General features: G+C 41.7%; 3 protein-coding genes and 1 pseudogene across 8 annotated transcripts; 2 read left to right on the forward strand and 2 right to left on the reverse strand.

Moving 5' to 3' along the window:
• Nucleotides 1–31: 31 nt before the first annotated feature.
• LOC116247263 (thioredoxin-like protein YLS8) lies at nt 32–2,236 on the reverse strand. 6 transcript variants are annotated; one of them, XM_031619318.2, is made up of 4 exons: nt 2,143–2,188; nt 1,315–1,967; nt 1,043–1,214; nt 32–370 (listed from the first exon to the last, which is right to left on the reverse strand). In XM_031619318.2, exons 3-4 carry the CDS (start codon nt 1,160–1,162, stop codon nt 62–64), a joined length of 429 nt encoding a protein of 142 aa, XP_031475178.1. In that variant the 5' UTR covers nt 1,163–1,214; nt 1,315–1,967; nt 2,143–2,188; the 3' UTR covers nt 32–61. The 6 variants fall into 6 exon arrangements, with proteins under 6 accessions (XP_031475178.1, XP_031475179.1, XP_031475180.1 ...); XM_031619319.2 differs by lacking the exon at nt 1,315–1,967 and having other exon boundaries at nt 2,143–2,236; XM_031619320.2 differs by lacking the exon at nt 2,143–2,188 and having other exon boundaries at nt 1,811–2,095.
• Nucleotides 2,237–2,906: 670 nt separating this feature from the next.
• Nucleotides 2,907–5,191, reverse strand: LOC116247262 (sugar transport protein MST3-like). Its single transcript, XM_031619315.1, has 3 exons — nt 5,053–5,191; nt 4,551–4,876; nt 2,907–4,224 (listed from the first exon to the last, which is right to left on the reverse strand). Exons 1-3 carry the CDS (start codon nt 5,189–5,191, stop codon nt 3,118–3,120), a joined length of 1,572 nt encoding a protein of 523 aa, XP_031475175.1. The 3' UTR covers nt 2,907–3,117.
• Nucleotides 5,192–8,094: 2,903 nt separating this feature from the next.
• Nucleotides 8,095–9,936, forward strand: LOC116247464 (sugar transport protein MST3-like; annotated as a pseudogene).
• A 3,746-nt stretch (nt 9,937–13,682) lies between these two features.
• Nucleotides 13,683–17,925, forward strand: LOC116248369 (cytochrome P450 86B1-like). Its single transcript, XM_031621123.1, has 4 exons — nt 13,683–14,096; nt 15,295–15,598; nt 15,980–16,618; nt 17,121–17,925. The coding sequence occupies exons 1-4, from the start codon at nt 13,804–13,806 to the stop codon at nt 17,499–17,501; spliced, it is 1,617 nt and encodes a 538-aa protein (XP_031476983.1). The 5' UTR covers nt 13,683–13,803; the 3' UTR covers nt 17,502–17,925.
• Nucleotides 17,926–18,379: the final 454 nt, after the last annotated feature.

Genomic DNA, 18,379 nt, shown 5'->3' on the forward strand with positions numbered 1-18,379 from the left:
TATTTTGCATCAGAAAATGTCTGATTCAATGAGAGCACGGAAACGTACATATGCATTTTGTCTAGTAACGGTACTTGGTCGAGTAATCCTTCGGTGCGATGACCAGACCTCGGCCCTTCCTGGCCCCACGGTATACGGTCTCGACGATGTCGATGAATTCTTGCTTGTCCTTCAGGGCCCAGTTGATCTTGTTGTTGTTGCCCGTGCGCAGGTCGATCATGATGTGCTTGTTCCTAAAGAAGAACATCACCGTCGACGGGTCGTATAGCTCATACATGGTGTTGAAGTTGGGCACCTCTGTTATATCAACCAGGTAGATGACAGCGAAATTCTTTATGGTCTCCGCAACTGAAGCAAGCACCTCGTCCATCTGCATGCAATCGAAACATCACAATGTGAGGAACGGGAGCAAAACAAAGCTACACAGATGCAACTTTCTCTCAAGCAAAAGGTGAGAAAAGTAACTCCAAGCTCAGTTTTATGAAGTTTTTGCAGAATAGCGGTACGCAGAAAATGTGGATAAACAAAAGAAGCATCCAAAAGATTGAGGCCCTATATGGATGATGTTTTTTCCTGGGAAAATAATGCTGATAATTTTCTTTGAGAAACTGGATTTTTGCTACATTTGGCAGCTTGCAAATTCAACATTTTAGATGAAAATTCCAACCAAGATACGTCTCAAATTCAAACCCACAAGTCTATTCGAAGAATCACTGCCACCTCCATTGCATTTGCACTTGGCAGTAAGGACTCAATTTTCTTAACTAGAAATGAACATATACGACCACGTAAACTACAGATAAGCAGCTAAACAGAGAATTAAGGCATTCAAATCCAAAACGACGAAAAGAAAAGACGAATTAATGAAATTTATGGAGACCAACCTAAGTAAGCCCACATCAAGCCGTCCACTTAGTTCCCGTAAAGCTTCTGACACAAATAAATCAAGTTGTTCACAAACTACTACCTTTTCTACTTTATGTAAAGTAAACCATCAAGGAATCCATTCTGTGCAAAAGAAATACAAGTTACCAACGTCTACCTGCATACAGGTATCATCCCAATCATGTCCAAAACGAATTAGGACGACCCGCTCTTCCTCTGAAAGTATGGCCTGATCGACGGCCCAGCCAGAATGAAGATGAGGAAGGAGGTACGACATGTTCTTCAGTCTTCAGCGAGGAGACCAATTAGTCTACCGGGAAAACTACCGCCTGCACAATCTCAAAAAAGATGTTTGTCATTTTCTTCATCGCCGTCGTTCGATGCACAACAAAAAAAGTAGCAAACTTTACATTTGCAAGATCTACCTACCAACTTGACCATCCTCATGCAGGTCGAAGTCCTGCCAGGGAACCTAGACCAACGACCTACACTGTTCTAAGCAAAGTAGAAACATCAAAACCATTTGCACCTAATGATGCTCTTTCCCCACCACCCCCTTTGTCGTAAGGAAAACCATGTTGATAATTGTAGAGGGGGATCTACTTTAGTCAAGAGATCTCCATACTCCAGTTCGTGGAAACCTTTACAACCATCAAAGATTTCCTAATCCTTGTTAATCATGAATAAAAGATGACTCACAAACCGCTATCATCAAGCTACGAGAATTTGGCAGCGTATTAGCCCTGGAAGAGAGGAAAGATATACAAAAAAATCCCAAGAAAACGAAAAATACAAGGAAGGAAGATACAGAAATCTCCTTGAATCCTTATCGAATTCAATGAGATAAATGATCAGAGAAGCCTGGTCACGATGGTAACTGCTGATAGAGATGACAATTATCCGACTGCCTAAAAAGGCGTTCCACCTTAACATCGTGAAGCCCAAAGTCCATGGCTATACGAGCATTTGGTCCCCCAAGATCCTGAATGTTTTCCACCACAACAATGGCGCCAGTGGCGACGCCTCTCCAGGCATTCAAAGCACGAAACATGCGGCAAAAACGAAAAAATCGTTGTTCCCACCTATTTACAACGATAGCATAAAAAAAAAACAAGATAAAGAACGCAGAGAGATTAGATTATAACGGCAAATCCCCCAAAGAAAAAGGGATTTTTCGTCACAGATAAACACCAAGTCGTCATACAGATCAAATTCACATCGAGAAAAACAGCAAATGAGGAGGAGAGAGACGCGTACCAGAAACACCTAGATGCTTCGAGAGAGAGACGGAGAGGAGTCTAAGAATTTCCGCGAGAAGAACAAGTGGCGCGAACGGCTACTTAGGAAGCGCAAACGTACTTCCGCCCTTAGATTCTCTCAAAATATCATGGAATACCTTTACACCGTGACATGACTTTGAAAGCCCCTAGAAGGGTCCAGTTCGATATCCAAACAGTTCGGGTTCAGTCCGATCCTATTGTTTAACCCGAACTTAATACCCGATCATAACCCAGTGGAACTGGGATCATGGTTCACCGGAAACAACCCCATCTTCTCTCTTCGTTTCAGCATTTGCTTCTCGGCCAACTGATGGAGAATGTTCAAACATGTGATACGTTAAGATGATAACTTCTAGGTCTCTTATGCTTCACGTGTAACTTCCTAACATATTTAATTTATGGGTATTCAAGATTTGGAGCAAAGAGGCAGAGGAAATATAAAATTAATAATTTGGTTATGGATTATAGCAGATTATTCGATCTTGTAGGCGAAAACTTTGGTTTGGACCATCGGTCCGATAAAGGTCATTCAATCCAAACGACATAGATTTGTCAACGCCAAATTTAGAGTGACTGACAATTTAATCTTAAACAGAAAGCACAATGCATTCAAGTCTAAGAAGCAGGATGAGGGAAAAAGCTTCACATTGAATTCAACTAAGGCAATAGAATGTTTCTTGGATTAATACATGCCAATTTGAATAACTCCAAAGCATTCTGTACTTTGAAACGACTGCAATCTGAAAAAAGGCTAAAGCCTAATCACGAAAGAACCAAATGACTTCTCTAGTATCAAATAAAAGGGACTCAAAATTTGAATCCTATAAAAGTAGAAGACAAAGCAGATGAGACGCAGTCTAGAGTATTCTCTCAGTCTCTCCAATGCCATTGGTCTTCCACCATTGTCATAATCTCCATCTTCATCGTCATCGTCACACCGCGAGGTGCGAGTCTATACATTTACAACGCCATTCTTACTTCCGTCAATATTATCATCTTTTTCTTCATCGGCTGCAGCAGGAACGACCTTCTTCCAGAACCAGTGCCTTCTCCACACCGTGCTCATCTCCTCGATGGGTACGTTCTTCGTCTCCGGCAGCAGCAAGTAAATGAAGACGGTCATGATGAGGACCCAGCCGGCGAAGAAGAAGAAGAAACCGAACTTGAACTTGCAGAGCATGGCCATGAACACCTGAGCCACGAAGAAGGTGAGGAGGAGGTTGACGGCGACGTTGATGCTCTGACCGGCGGACCTGATTTCAAGGGGGAAGATCTCGCTGGGAATCAGCCAGCCGAGCGGTCCCCACGACCAGGCGAAGGCGGCGACGTAGGCGCATATGAAGAAGAGGAGCAGCCAGGCATCGCCGGTGGACATGGATCCGGTGCCGGAGACCCCGAACTTGACGCCCAGGAGGACGGCGACGGCCACCTGGCAGACGAACATCTGGACGCCTCCTTCCAACAGGAGGGCCCGGCGGCCGTACTTGTCGACGGTGAAGATGGAGACGAAGGTGGCGACGACGTTGACGCCGCCGCTGATGACTGCCGATACGAGGGAGGCGTTGGAGCCTAGGCCGACGGTCTTGAATATGACGGGGGCGTAGAACATGATGGTGTTGATGCCGGTGAGCTGTTGGAAGAAGGGGATCATGACGGCCATGATCAGCTGCGGCCTGTACTTCCTCTTGGTGATGTTCGCCCACGGGTGCTCCACCTTCTTGGACGCCTCGCTGGCTGCCACCAGGTCGGCGTACTCCTCCGAGACGTCGTCGACTCCCCGGACCTTCCGGAGCATGGCCACGGCGGCTTCGTGCTTGTTGCGCTCCAGGAGCGAGTTGGGGGTTTCCGGCAGGAACAACGCGCCGGTGGTCATGATGATGGCCGGCACGGCGGCGAGGCCGAGGGAGACGCGCCACCCATAACCGGAGGAGATCTTGTTGGTGCCGTAGTTGACGAGGTTGGCAGAAAGGATGCCGATGGTGATGAATAGTTGGAAGCCTATGTTGAGGGCTCCTCTCAGCTTGGCTGGTGCCATCTCCGCCAGGTACAGAGGAACGGACTGCACGTTGCATTACAACATTCAGCAAAAGAACAACTATGAAAGTACTAATCCTAGTGTTCAATGCAACTACACCAACAAGATCAGATCCATAAACATGACTACGAACCAAGTAGGCTTAAGATCTATCTTAAATATCTTATGGTTGAAAAAAATCGAGGAGTTGCATCACCTAGTTTGTCTCAAACAAGAACTCCATAGGAGGTTTGCTTAAAATTTAGAGTAAGAATGTGAACAACGGCGTAAAACACAAGATGCAATCTCTTAACATGGTTTAAGAAGATTGTACCAAACTCCAGATTACCAACGAGACCATAGATACGAACCTGATTAGCGAATCCGACGCCAAATCCGAGCAAAATCCGGCCGACGATGAGCAGTGCGACGTTCATGGCAGCCCCGTTAATGGCTGCTCCGACCAGGAAAGTGAGCCCACCAGATATCATGGAAACCTTCCTCCCGAACATCCTCGTGACGGAGGAAGCGAAGAATGAAGCGACGAGCCCAGCCAGGTAGAGGGAAGACGTAAACATGGTCAGCAACTGGCTGTCGAACTTGCAATACTGGTTGGTGCTAGCGGCATTTTGGTGCATCTTTCTGTACACCGAAGGGAAAAACTTCTCGAGGAACACATCCATGGACGTCACTCCTCCTGCAGAAAGGATCAGGAAGTTTGGTAAGGCACCAACATCATAACGGTTGCTCAAGATCATTAAACCTTCAATTGTTACCAAAGCAGAGTGCTGCTATGGAAACTAAGACAGACTGTCAGACAGAAGGAGAAGAAGAAGAAGAAGTTATGACGAGAACATCAAACATGAAACATACCTGAGATGCCGATGTCATAGCCGAATATAAGGCCACCAGTGGCTGCTATAATGCAGGTGAAGACGACGAAGGAGGTGACTTTGCCTCTGTAATCCTTGGCCACACCTCCAGGCCCGACTGGAATGCTACCACCCGCCATGTTCAAGGTTTCCTGTGAAAACCTGTATCTCGAAGGAGATCAAAGAAGAGCCCCAGAAAGCCTGAATATCTCTCCTCTCAACTCCTCCAAACGATCGTTCTAATTGTAAGCACCAAGCCTATTTATAAGCATCCGATTGGAGTCCGCAGCTGTTGCTTCCTTCTGATTCACTTCTTCAATGTCAGATGTGGATTCTAAGGCCGAAGAGATAGAGATAGACATAGAGATGAAGATAGAGTCCATGCACATTTGGATCATTGGGTAGCTTTATTGGACCTTGAAGCGTGACCAAGACTCTCATAATGGGTTTAGAATTTGACATTGGTTGAACAAATGAGAAGGGTAACAAACATTTTACCATTGCTCCCCGCTTCCTGATAACTATCATTTTTATGTGTCCTTAACTAATTCAATATTAGCCTAGATTTCACTTCCTTTTTCTTGTTTATCTTTATCTTTTGTTAATGCATATGGATAGAAAGCTACCGTTACATTTGGCCACGTCACTTTGGGTGGGTCATTTTTATCTTATGATTCTGTTTATGTTTTCTCTGTCTTTTTATGATATTTCTTTTCGTATCTATGTGTTACTATGCCTATTTCAGGTAACATGAGTTCATTATTTCATCAATTGTCCAAGATGGCTTACAATAATATATTGCAGTACTTTTAACTGGAACGATACTAGATCTCACTTTCTGCAGAGTAACTAGATCGTACTTTCTGCAAAGTCAGGTTCGCCCAATTCATGACCTTGAAAAACGGAACTGTTTTAACTTTTAACATTCATAAATGCATATCACACCATACTCAAGCATGATAGCATGTGAAATTCACTTATATATCAGGTTGATTTCTACCTGATCTGCTGCTCCATTTGCTTGAAGAGGTTGACCAGGAGGATCTCGAACAAGTAATGCGCCAATTATTCATATTAATGTCTTTTACTGTAAGAGTTGAGCTCGAGAAGTCAGCCTTCTCTCTCTTAAACTGCCATATACTCTGATTCCATTGGACACTGTATGATGATTTAGTGGACCTTATAATTTGTTTTCATTCATGGTTTGGTATTTTTTTCATTTAATCTCCATATTGCAGGTCAAGTTTCTTAGTAAAGCGGACATATTTACTGTTAATATTTGTCGTTTTACTGCTTTTATCTTATTTTAGTCCCTTTTTTTTTTACTGGTAGGATCGAGATTCAAAGATGGATGTTCTTCTATAATTCATCGAGCCTTCACAAGGGAAGGATTTTTGAAGAAGTTTGATAATGATCAGCCATAAAGAGATGAAGTCTTACTAAGAAGGCAACCCCAAATCCTTCGAGATCATCTTTATCAGCACAATTGTCAAGTTCATAACACGAGAAGAGCTTATCCCTTTCAACAGATTTATGTCAGTTTGCTTGCTCTTAGGAAAGGCGCTGAAGAATAGAAGGAACATCCAGCAAGGGTAGCCCCACCGTAACACAGAGTTTTATAATTGTTTGTAATGAGTTACACTTTGATGTAATAAGAAGAGTGAAAGTTTTGTTCTCAATGAGAAATATGATTCTTGAAGTTTATAGTTGATGAAAATTTTTGTTTGTATGCTCGAGATGGGTTTAGCTTCATTTCTAGGATCAGTATTCAATAAGATTTATCAATTATGATGGGATAACCAACCCACTTAAATATTGAACAAACTACAAATTCGCACTTTCCAGTTTCTTTGATATTTTAGGGTGCGTTTGATGCACACAAAAGACTGTGTGCAGCCTGAAAACTTTTTCGAGATTCTATGGTCCTTTTCTCACGGCATCAAACGCGAGATTTTTTTTCCCTTGAAAAGTTCTTGAGGTCCAAAAAATGAGGGAAATTTTTACTTGAATTTTTCTTCGAGTGCATCAGACATGGACTGAGTTTGGAAGATGTGTAATTTTTCCAGCCTTTTTTTTCTAGATTTTTTTTACCAGGGGAAAAATTTCAGGGAGATGGCATCAAACGCTATTCTATTGTCGCTGGTACTTGTATGTGTGTGCCTAGCCATTGGCCTAAATTACGTGAGTAAGAAAGCATAACGGCTATATGTACCAAAAAAAAAAAAAGTATAACGGCTATGAGGATATCATCTATAAGTGATCCAATCAAGTAATCAGCTCATAATATTTTATCAACACAATATATTTTTTTATTATAATTTCCTAAAAGGCTAGCTTTTTTATTTCTCTAATGAGGAATATATTTTTTCATGAAAGCGTTCAAATGAAGTTTGAAAAGCGAACTTGGTTAACATAAGAAAAAATATTGGCTGCATTTCTTTTTAATACTGCCCTTTATTGCTAAATCACATGTTTACTGCTTCAGCCAACTTTGTTCCTGGCCATTATTTGAGCCATTATAAAAACCTAGAACCCATTAAGAAACACTAAAAAGAGCAGTATCTTTTTTGAAATTATATGAGAAATACTTTTATTTTGTTTTATTTGGTCCGTCTTTCACACAAAATAGATCAAGGGAAGTGGAACAATAATCAGGCTCTTGTTTCGATCTATGCGGTAACTGACTCTAATAATATTGGCTCATCACATGAAAAAAAAAAAAATCTTGCTGATAACCTTCTTTTGCACTAGCTAGAGACATGTTGTAAGTCCTGCTAATTTGATAGTACAAAATGGAATAGGCATCACAAACACAACTTTATATATATATATATATTGATTACCAAAGTATCTTTTGTGCAATTTAACTTTACCTTATAATTATAATCTTAAGAATGACCTGATCGTAGGAAACATATATTAAGCCAATGATTTTTCAATCAACAAAAAATTAATGGGTTTTATAATGTCCAAATTTTAATATTAAAAAAATACATGAAAAACAACTTGAATTAAAGCATAAGTTTCACAGGAAACCCTGAACATGGCGGGTGGTAGCATTCCAGTCGGCCCTGGAGGTGTGGCCAAGAATTACTCAGGGAAAGTCACCTCCTTCGACGTCTTCACCTGCATTATAGCAGCCACCGGTGGCCTTATATTCGGCTACATATTACATCGGCATCTCTGGTACTTTACTTTTCACGTTTCTTTTCATCATAGATTCCCCTTCTTCTTCTTCTTCTTGTTTATCCGTTTGTCACAGTTTACGACATGCTTTCTGCCTTCATAAAATTGAAGGGCTTAATGATCTTGAGTAACTGTGACGACATTGGTACCTCGTGCCTTTTGACCGAACTTCTTCTGTTCCTTTCTGCAGGAGGAGTAACGTCCATGGATGTCTTCCTCGAGAAGTTCTTCCCTTCGGTTTACAGAAGGATGCACCAAAATTGCCGGTAGCACCAACCAGTATTGCAAGTTCGACAGCCAGTTGCTGACCATGTTTACTTCTTCCCTCTACCTGGCCTGCGTGGTCGCTTCCTTCCTCGCTTCCTCCGCCACGAGGAAGTTCGGGAGCAAGGTCTCCATGGTATCTGGTGGCATCACTTTTCTGATCGGAGCTGCCATTAACGGGGCTGCCATGAACGTCGCGATGCTCATCATCGGCCGGATTTTGCCCGGATTCGGCGTCGGATTCGCTAATCAGGTTAGTATCTAGGATAGCATTGCACACCCTTCTTTGTGTTATTCTTTGTAATCTGAAGTCCAGCAGAATCTTCTTGAACCATGCGAACACATTGCACTTTATGTTTTACGCAGTTGATCACAATCTTACGCTGTTGTAATATGGAGTTCTTGTTTGATCAATTTGTCACATTAGACATTAGTAGATTGCGTCAAGAGACAAAACTGGGTGTTGAATGTTAAATCACTTTGGATTTTTTTTCGACTTAATTACATTTAAGTAACATAATAATTAAACCTACATGGATCCCATGTTTGTGACTCTGATTTTGTGGGTATACAACACTAGCTAGGAATAGTACTTTTTTACACATTTTTCATGGTTTGTTCTTTTGCTGAACGTTGTAACGCAACATGCAGTCCGTTCCTCTGTACTTGGCGGAGATGGCACCAGCTAAGCTTAGAGGAGCCTCAGCATCGGTTTCCAACTTTTCATCGCCGTCGACATCTTCTCTGCCTACTTCCTCAACTACGAAACCAACAAGATCACCGGCTACGGGTGGCGCGTCTAGGCCTCGCCGCCGTGCCGGCCATCGTCATGACCACCGGCGCCTTGTTCCTGCCGGAATGTCCGTGGAGTCGACGACGTCTCGGAGGAGTACGCCGACCTGGTGGCAGCAAGCGAGGCGTCCAAGAAGGTGGAGCACCCGTGGGCGAAGATCAACAGGAGGAAGTACAGGCCGCAACTGATCAATGATCATGGCCTTCATGATCCCCTTCTTCCAGCTGCTCTAAAGATCATCGGCCTCGGCACCAATGCCTCCCTCATCGCCACCATTAGCGGCGGCGTCAACGTCGTCGTCACCTTCGTTTCCATCTTCACCGTGGACAAGTACGGCCGCCCGGCCCTCCTGTTTGAAGGAGGCGTCCAGATGTTCGTCTGCCAGGTGGAGGTGGCCGTCGCCGTCCTCCTGGGTGTCAAGTTCGGGGAGTCCGGCACCGGCTCCATGTCGATGCCTGGCTGCTCCTCTTCTTCATATGCGCCTACGTCGCCGCCTTCGCCTGGTCGTGGGGACCGGTCGGGTGGCTGATTCCCAGCGAGATCTTTCACCAGGAAATCAGGTCCACTGGCCAAGCATCAGTGTCGCCGTCAACTTCTTTCTTCCTTATCTTGTTAGTGGCTAAGAAACAACAACGTGATTAGAAGAGTAAAAATAAATGGCAAGAATGATCATGAACGGCGTTGGAAATGTATAGACTAACAAGATGACCAAATGGCATTGGAGAGAGATTACTCTGAACTGGGGCTTATCTGCTTAGATTACTTCTCAGATTGAATTGAAGTTTTTTGGTCTTTTTCATTTGATAATTGTGAAATCATTTTTGGAGTTGAAGACTTGGTCGCTTTGCTATTGTTACATTTTGGCCTTCTTCTAATCAAAGTCCTTTTGAAGTATAGGATGTTTAAGACTTCATTTCTACTTGGAACTTCAATTCTTCAATGGTTATTTTATGATTAGTATGTAGAAAGCACAGACTCCTCTTCGAGTCATTTAAATTGACATGTATTCCAAGATATATGGTGCATTAACCCTCAGTTGAATTCAAATTTGAAGCTTGAATTGTTTTCTCTTTATCCCGTGAGCAGCTTGTAGATGGATCTGGTGATTTATGATTCATCTATTGTTTCTCTCTTTAAACTTAGATGCGGACAAATCGATGAGTCAAGATTGAATGGAGGAAGGAATCCTCTTTACGATCAAATCCAAACTTTTGCCTACAAATTCGAAGATAAATTTGTTGAAGCGATCTATATTATTATATGTTTCTGTTGTTGCAGTCCGAACCTCGAATGCCATTTATTAGATACATTGAGAAGCGATATCACTGTAGTGGATTTCATGCGTCTCATGAGCTATTCTTGTCAAAGCGGAAATCAGTATTATATATAGAACAGAAAAATATCTTATTTAATTTGTAAGTGCATTTTCCATAGAAGTAGTGGAATAGAAGTGATTTGCGTGTTCAAAAAACGAAAGAATTATACAATGATGTTTTCTACATATTATGCTCAGAACGTGATTTTTGTATTGTTCTAGATCAATGTATCGAGTTTAGGGATCAGATTCTTGTGGCTACTTAATTTTGTAAAAAATATACTTTATGATGTATCGATATGGTACTTAGTTGAAGTCATTGCATTGAAGAAAGTTTGCAATAACTTTATATATATTTCCTTTCCTCGTTCTCATATTTCTTCGTGGACCAGTCGTGGAGGTCACAAACTGTTAACTTAATTGCGAAATGTGATTCATGTTTTAGTTTTCATGTTTGTAATATATATATATATATATATATATTCAACCTTCATCATAACTTGCAGGAAATGTACAAATTTTTGTGAAGTTTGAAGATTGCAGATTTTATTAGCTTTGCAGTTGGATTGTTTATTATTCTAAGGAGATGATGGAGATCAAATCGTAAATAATATGGTCAAATTGTTTTTTCAAAAGGCTGAATTGCTCATCATAGGGGACAAAGGGTATCTTCTTTAAGAAACTAGTTTTTTTCCCTTTCTCTCTCCTTTCACACACATACAGCAAATTCTGATGTCAAAGTCTTTATGATACTTCAGTAACTCAAAAAACTGCATGACTTCTATTTCTTTAAACTAAATCTGATCTCATTGGAATCCTCAGCCCATTTAATTCTCATTAATTATGGCACATGAGAGAGTTTGGCATCTACCTACTCTCTCTCTCTCTCTCTGGTTTGATGGTTTTTTTATTGAGTTTTTTTTTTGGAAGACTTGTAGCGTTGACGTCTTCTCGTTTCATGATTAATTTGCTTTGAGTTCTGTCTTGCTTAAAAAAATTAGTCACATCACATACGTGTTACTACTTACGATCATCAACCTCTTTCACACGATCTCCATCTTATGCACACTCTACAAGATTATCGCGAAATTATTATTTTTTTTTTTGCGTGTTGAGCCTGTTATCAATAATCCCTTTCAAGTTGCGTTTGTTATTGCCTGTTATCAATAATCCCTTTGAAGTTGCGTTTTCATAACGTTATTATCTTAGTTAATGAGTCCCTCTGAAAGGAAGAGAGAGAAGGGTCTAAGGTTAAGTGCAATGACATGACATACCATATTACTAAAAATATATATATTTTCTGACGAACCTACCCGCACAGGACATGGAATCCTATTCACAGTACACAGGAACAAAAACTTTGAAGAACATGATTTGTTTAATTAGATTTTTTAAACATGAAAATGATCACTTCTATACCAGAGGGACGCGTGAAATCTCATGTATATATTAAACATGAAAACGGCACGTGAAATCACATGTGACCCACTTTATATATATATATATATATATATATATATATATATATATATATATATATATATATATATATATATGAGAAAGAGAGAGAGAGAGAGAGAGATTTGGTCAGTGGCCATAACTAGTAGATTAGAAAATAATCTATCTTAAAAAAATGGATTGAGTTTTACGGCAACTGATTGGTCCCATTTAAGTTTAGGTTTTAGGTGGTCCACTGCTTACCGGTGGCTCACCCAATTAATTCTTCCTCCTCCTTTCACTCGTCTCCCTTTTCTCTCTCTAGCATTCCCCTTGCAACATATGCGGGCCGCTCAACCTTGTAAATACGCTCGCCTGTCAGGGTGTTTTGGTAAATAGTTGCCCACAACGGACAAAATGCGCGTCGTTAGCTCAACCGTTTCAACGAATCAAAAGAATTCGAATTGGCCCCTCCCCCACCATAAGGACGAAAATGCCCTCACGAGGAACCCCAGTTCGTTTGCAAAGTGGATCCTTTTTTTAGTCAAGATGTACGATCCGGATCCGGGTGTTTTGGTAGGTGGATACTTATTAATTTATATATTTTTTATTGTATTGGAATTTGAGTTTCTTTCACAAGTCGGCTATCGTTGGGGATATTAATTGCCGATCAGATTTCTGACTGGACTACTTTAAATACTATGAAATTGGATCGGATTTATTTTTTAAAAATGACATCTGCATTCGATTTTAAATAAATATTCAGTCAAACAAATAACATTAATTTAGCCAATTAAAATTGTTTTCATCCTATGTCACAGTTGGTTTTTAATAAATCCTAATGCCGACATCTCACCTACTTGGGTTTTGGATCCGATTCAATTATTCATCTAAAAATGGATCCGATACTTGATTCTGCTTTATGTTTATCAGTAAGATTTGGGCATTGTATAAGTTTTTTTGTTTTCCTTTAAATTTAAATTTGCTTTTGAATTTGTATATCTAACAAAATAAAAAGGAAGATCCATTTCAAAACCGATCCATTGACATCTCTACATGTAACAACAAACCAATGAACTCTTAAACTCAAAGAGATCACAAGGTAGGGATAATCAATTCTGATTTCTCTCACTAAACCCTAACTGTTCTACATCAAGTTGGTATACAAATCACTTGCCAAACAGAGTCCGATCTATGGAGATACCTAATTGGCTACATGTAAATTTTAAAAAAATTTATTTGTTGTATATAAAAAAATTTAAAAAATAATATTTCAGCTTTAGTCAAAATTTAAAAAATTTACATAACCATCTCTTGTCGGGCCGAATATTATTACCAATAAAATACTATATATAAATATGCCATGTTATTACCAACAAAATACTATATACAAATATACTAATACGATTGGCACGGAACCATCTCGCGTCAGCTCACTCTGATCAAGAGAGAATCTCCAGCGAGGCTGGATGAGGAAAGATCCGTGGGTCCGGAGTTGTTTGGACTCTTCTTCTTGTAGGAAGACCCGACCCGTATCGGAGAGGGGCAATTTGGGAATGAGCGGAATGCGAGCCGTTGCTTCATGTATAAGAACCCACGGTTTCATGTCTTTCTGGTCACCAGAACCGAACCACTTCATCCTTTGCTTCCCACACTGACCAAGCCTGAAGCCGCCTCTCCACATACATATTGCACCGCCCCTCTCACACTTCCACCACCGCCACCACTAGTATCGCCGCCGCTCCGCTTCGGCCGCCATGAGTCCAGCAGCTGGCAATGCCACAGTCCTCAATCCGGCCGGCGTTCGCGCCAGCATTGTTGGGAGGTTTCCGTGCTCGGGATTTGATGTAACTGCTGTTGAAGTCTGTTTGGCGGTCGCTGTCTTCCTGGTTTTCCACGCTTTTAGACAGAAGAAAGCCCGGGGATTGCCGGTTTGGCCGGTCGTCGGCATGCTGCCATCCATGATCTGGGCACTGAGGGACAACACTTACGAGTGGATCACTGATGTGGTTATTAGACAAGGAGGAACCTTCACCTTCAATGGTCCTTGGTACGTTGTTGTGCAGTTCTTTCTCATCGTATCATCAACTCTTTCTTCTGAATTTCTTTTGTTTTTCTCTTCATTTTACTTTAAATTCTTAGCTTTCACGGTATAAATAGTAGGAAGAGGTTTAGAAATGCTTAGTTTTTGCGGCACATGCTTCTGATATAGTCGGGAATTTATTTACACTGTAAGGCAACTTAAACCGCACATGATTAATGAAACGCAAATTTTGAGATATTGGAAAAGAAGAACAGTTTTAAAGAGGTGATCCTCTATGTCATATTCCATTGTCTGTAAGTTGCTTCAGCGCAGAAGAGTTCATCATTAATCACCATAATTAATGGTGCACCTCCTTCTAAGCAAAATGAAGATTGGAGACTTTAGATCCATCTTGATATGAGGTTTGGTAGATCATAGAGATTCCTGTCTACAGCTTCTTTTCGTTAATTCCCATAATTAATGGTGCACCTTCTTCTAAGCAAAATGAAGATTGGAGACTTTAGATCCATGTTAATATGAGGTTTGGTAGATCCCAGAGATTCTTGCCTACAGCTTCTTTTCCGCATTGAGGAAGCTTTCGATGTTAAAGATCATTGTTGGAGTTGGAGTTGTCCTCATGTCATGTAATTTCTTTACCCTCTTCAAGTTGGAGCCATTTTCCTCATGACGGCATGATCAGAAACAATTTCCTTGGAAAAGAAAGATAATTTGATACAGGAAACAAACTCGTAGTCCTGGATGATGCAGTTTGTCAAGGTGAGATAGACCCCAGCTTGCAAAATACATAATAAAAATAACGTTGCGCAGTTGACAGCTAGAAGAGACTTGGTTGAGTACGTGTGCATTCATGATAGTTAAAATATTTTCTCGATGACTGAGATCTGAACTAAATAAAATATCTTATGAAAGAGAGATAACATCTTTTAGGCTTTAAAATATGAAACTGATCTCCCCTCGGTTACAGTGTATGGATCAACAGTCCGGTCCATTGTTGCAGATTAACATAATGAGTAGGCACAAGTGGGTCTCCTCTTGATAATATCATAACAATAGCATAGTAAAATAACGAGATCATTTAAGTCATACGACGATGTCGATAATATAATTACCAGGATCTTTGCAATATCCTTTCAAATTCACGCGATAAGTTCACCTAAAACTTGGAAATATCGGCGATATTAACAACTGTGGTGTGTGTCACTAGGTTCACAAACTTGAACTGCGTGGTGACATCTGATCCCCGGAACTTGGAGTTCTTGCTGAAAGCCAAGTTCTGGAGCTTCCCCAAGGGGGAGTACTTCAGGAACTGCCTGCACGACTTGCTTGGCGATGGCATCTTCAACGCCGACGACGAGCCTTGGCAAATGCAGAGGAAGACGGCGAGTCTCGAGTTCCACTCCGGCAAGTTTCGGAAGCTCACTGCGTCGACCGTCGGCAATCTCGTCTACCAGCGCCTTCTGCCGGTGTTGGATGCTTATGCTGAGAATGGCGCTCCCCTTGACTTGCAGGTATATATGGTCACAAATTGCAATAAATTTTTACTGACGTTTTGCTTATTTTCATTGATGTTTTTCTGTTGAGTAAAAATGTTTTTCTTTGTAGTGAGATTATTTTTGTAATCATCTACTGTTTATGATGTGAATTCTATTTACATAAGACACCAACCTGGTTATTCTAGATATTCTTCGAAATTTGTTCATGTTGTATGGTTCAGAATTGTTTTGAACAGAATTCAGATCCAAACACAAGTCTGCCAAATGAGTCTGGAACTGGTTTTTTGATCAGTTGGTAACTTGCTCTTCTTTGAAATATGAAGAATTAGATGATTGAGGGATGTGAGTTTATCCAACCGGGATCGGATCCGCTGACATCTTCTCCTATTTCTGCAGGACGTTCTCCTCCGCCTGACGTTCGATAACGTCTGCATGGTCGCTCTAGGCGTGGACTCCGGCTGCCTGAAGCCGGGGCTGCCTGAAATCCCGTTCGCAAAATCATTCGAGGAGGCGACTGAGATGACGACAATCCGGTTCTTAACGCCGACGGCGATTTGGAAGGCAATGCGCTTCCTCAACATCGGCCCCGAGAGGCGGCTCAAGCAATCGGTCCTGCATGTGAAGGATTACGCGGACAGCGTCATCAAGGTGCGGAAAGCAGAAACCGCGTTGGAGGGCGGGGAGAAGTCGGACCTGCTCAGCGTCATCATGAGGCTGAAGGACGAAGAGGGCAGCCCTTACTCGGACAAGTTCCTGAGGGACATATGCATCAACTTCATCCTCGCCGGCCGGGACACCTCCTCGGTGGCGCTCTCGTGGTTCTTCTGGCTGCTCGAACAAAACCCAGCGGTGGAGGAGAAGATACTGGATGAAATCCACCGGATCGTGGCGGCGAGGGAGTCCTCTAAGGCTGAAAAAGAAGGCAGCAGCAAGGTGGTGTTGACGGCGGAGGAGGTGAAGAAGATGGAGTACCTGCACGCGGCCCTATCGGAAGCGCTGAGGCTTTATCCATCAGTTCCGGTGGATCACAAGGAGGTCTCTCTCTCTCTCTCTCTCTCTTGCCAACCTTTGGATCAATGGTTCCAATGAATCCAGATCCAACATAAGATAAGGGAAGGAGACATCAAGAGCTCTACTTATCATCGAGTCAATGGATCTAGTCGATCCAGATCCAACACAGAGATCCAACACAGAAACACCATGGAGAGAGAGAGAAAGATTAACCAAATTTCCTGTCTTGTTTCATGACTAAAAACACAAAAATTTGAACCGGCTTATTGAGTGACGCCATGGGTAGGACATTAACAACCCACCATCCACACAAAAGGCCCGAATGTTACCCTTAGTTGTGCAGGACCTGAGTGACGTACACTTGTCAACTAAAGTGTCGTGATCCTGCCATTTATAACATAAAAAAGTAACACGTGTGATAATACACCTTCAATGTACCTCGTGTGTACCTAACCAGACTTTAAAAGCAAAATAATTTAGCAGTCAGGAGAAAAAGTATAACCCGATTTCCAAAACTCTCATGCAGGTTAGAGAGGATGAGATCTTCCCAGATGGTACTGTACTCAAGAAAGGAACCAAGGTCATCTATGCCATATACTCAATGGGGAGGATGGAAAGCATTTGGGGCAAAGATTGCCGTGAATTCAAACCAGAGAGATGGATCCGAGATGGCCGGTTCATGAGTGAATCAGCCTACAGGTTCACAGCCTTCAATGGCGGCCCGCGGCTCTGTCTAGGCAAGGACTTTGCTTACTACCAGATGAAGCAGGCAGCAGCGGCCATCATTTCTCGATTCCGCGTTCGAGTCGTACCGGGACACCCAGTCGAGCCAAAAATGGCCTTAACCATGTACATGAAGCATGGCCTGAAAGTTGTTCTGCAAAGAAGGCATCCACAGCAGTCCTGAAGACTAACTTCCTGATCTTGCGCGGTTGACTACAGTGAGGCTTGGATCCTTCTGTGGTGTTGGTGATAACTATCACTCAGATGTGATGTGTGTGGTTCTTGATTTGGTACCAATAACAGGGTTTCCATTTTGTGAGAGGTGATACCTTTGTTTGTTGTCGCCCTTTGTTAATATACAGTTTTTGCAAGCTTGGTTTGAATCAATTCTGAGTTAGGTACTTCATAAATAATGTTTGATTAGCATATCATTAATATTAGTGTTAGTAACCAGTTATGTTATTTGAATCGGATCCCATTTGGGTCATACCCAAATAAGGCGACAAATAGGTCGAAGGTCTTAGTAGGGAGGACATCTGGTAATTGAGGGTCATTTCCTTTGGGAGGAGAGAACCCTAATCGGGGATTCGGTTGTGCATGGGTGAGCTTTGAGGTTTTTATCAGTGTGTGCTTTGCTCTTGTAATCAGCTTATTAGTCGGTGGCTAACAATTAGCAATTATATTATGGTGTTTGATTTCATTACTTATTATTGAGCTAATTTGCTGCCACTGCCACTTTAGTGGTTGTGCTTAGGATCTCTCTCTCTCTCTTTCCCACACACACAGAGACACAGAGAGAGAGAGAGAAAGATGAAACTGATGTACACCACCCTTTGTTCTTCAGAATTATCCCAGTTATTAACCATACTTTGCACCCGTTCAATTTTATCATTACAGCTAAAGAAACAGAAAAGTACGAAATCAAAAGGCTCTTTAGCCGAATAATTTCCATCTAAGGTTGCTCATACACTCAACTAGATGAGTACAGTTGAAAGTTGAAGTTAAATAATCAATTTTTTTTGTTAATCCAAAGCACACAACGGTTTTAAGCCTCCACATTGG

The sequence above is a fragment of the Nymphaea colorata genome, chromosome 2 (genome assembly GCF_008831285.2).
Source record: "Nymphaea colorata isolate Beijing-Zhang1983 chromosome 2, ASM883128v2, whole genome shotgun sequence".
Lineage (NCBI taxonomy): Eukaryota > Viridiplantae > Streptophyta > Magnoliopsida > Nymphaeales > Nymphaeaceae > Nymphaea > Nymphaea colorata.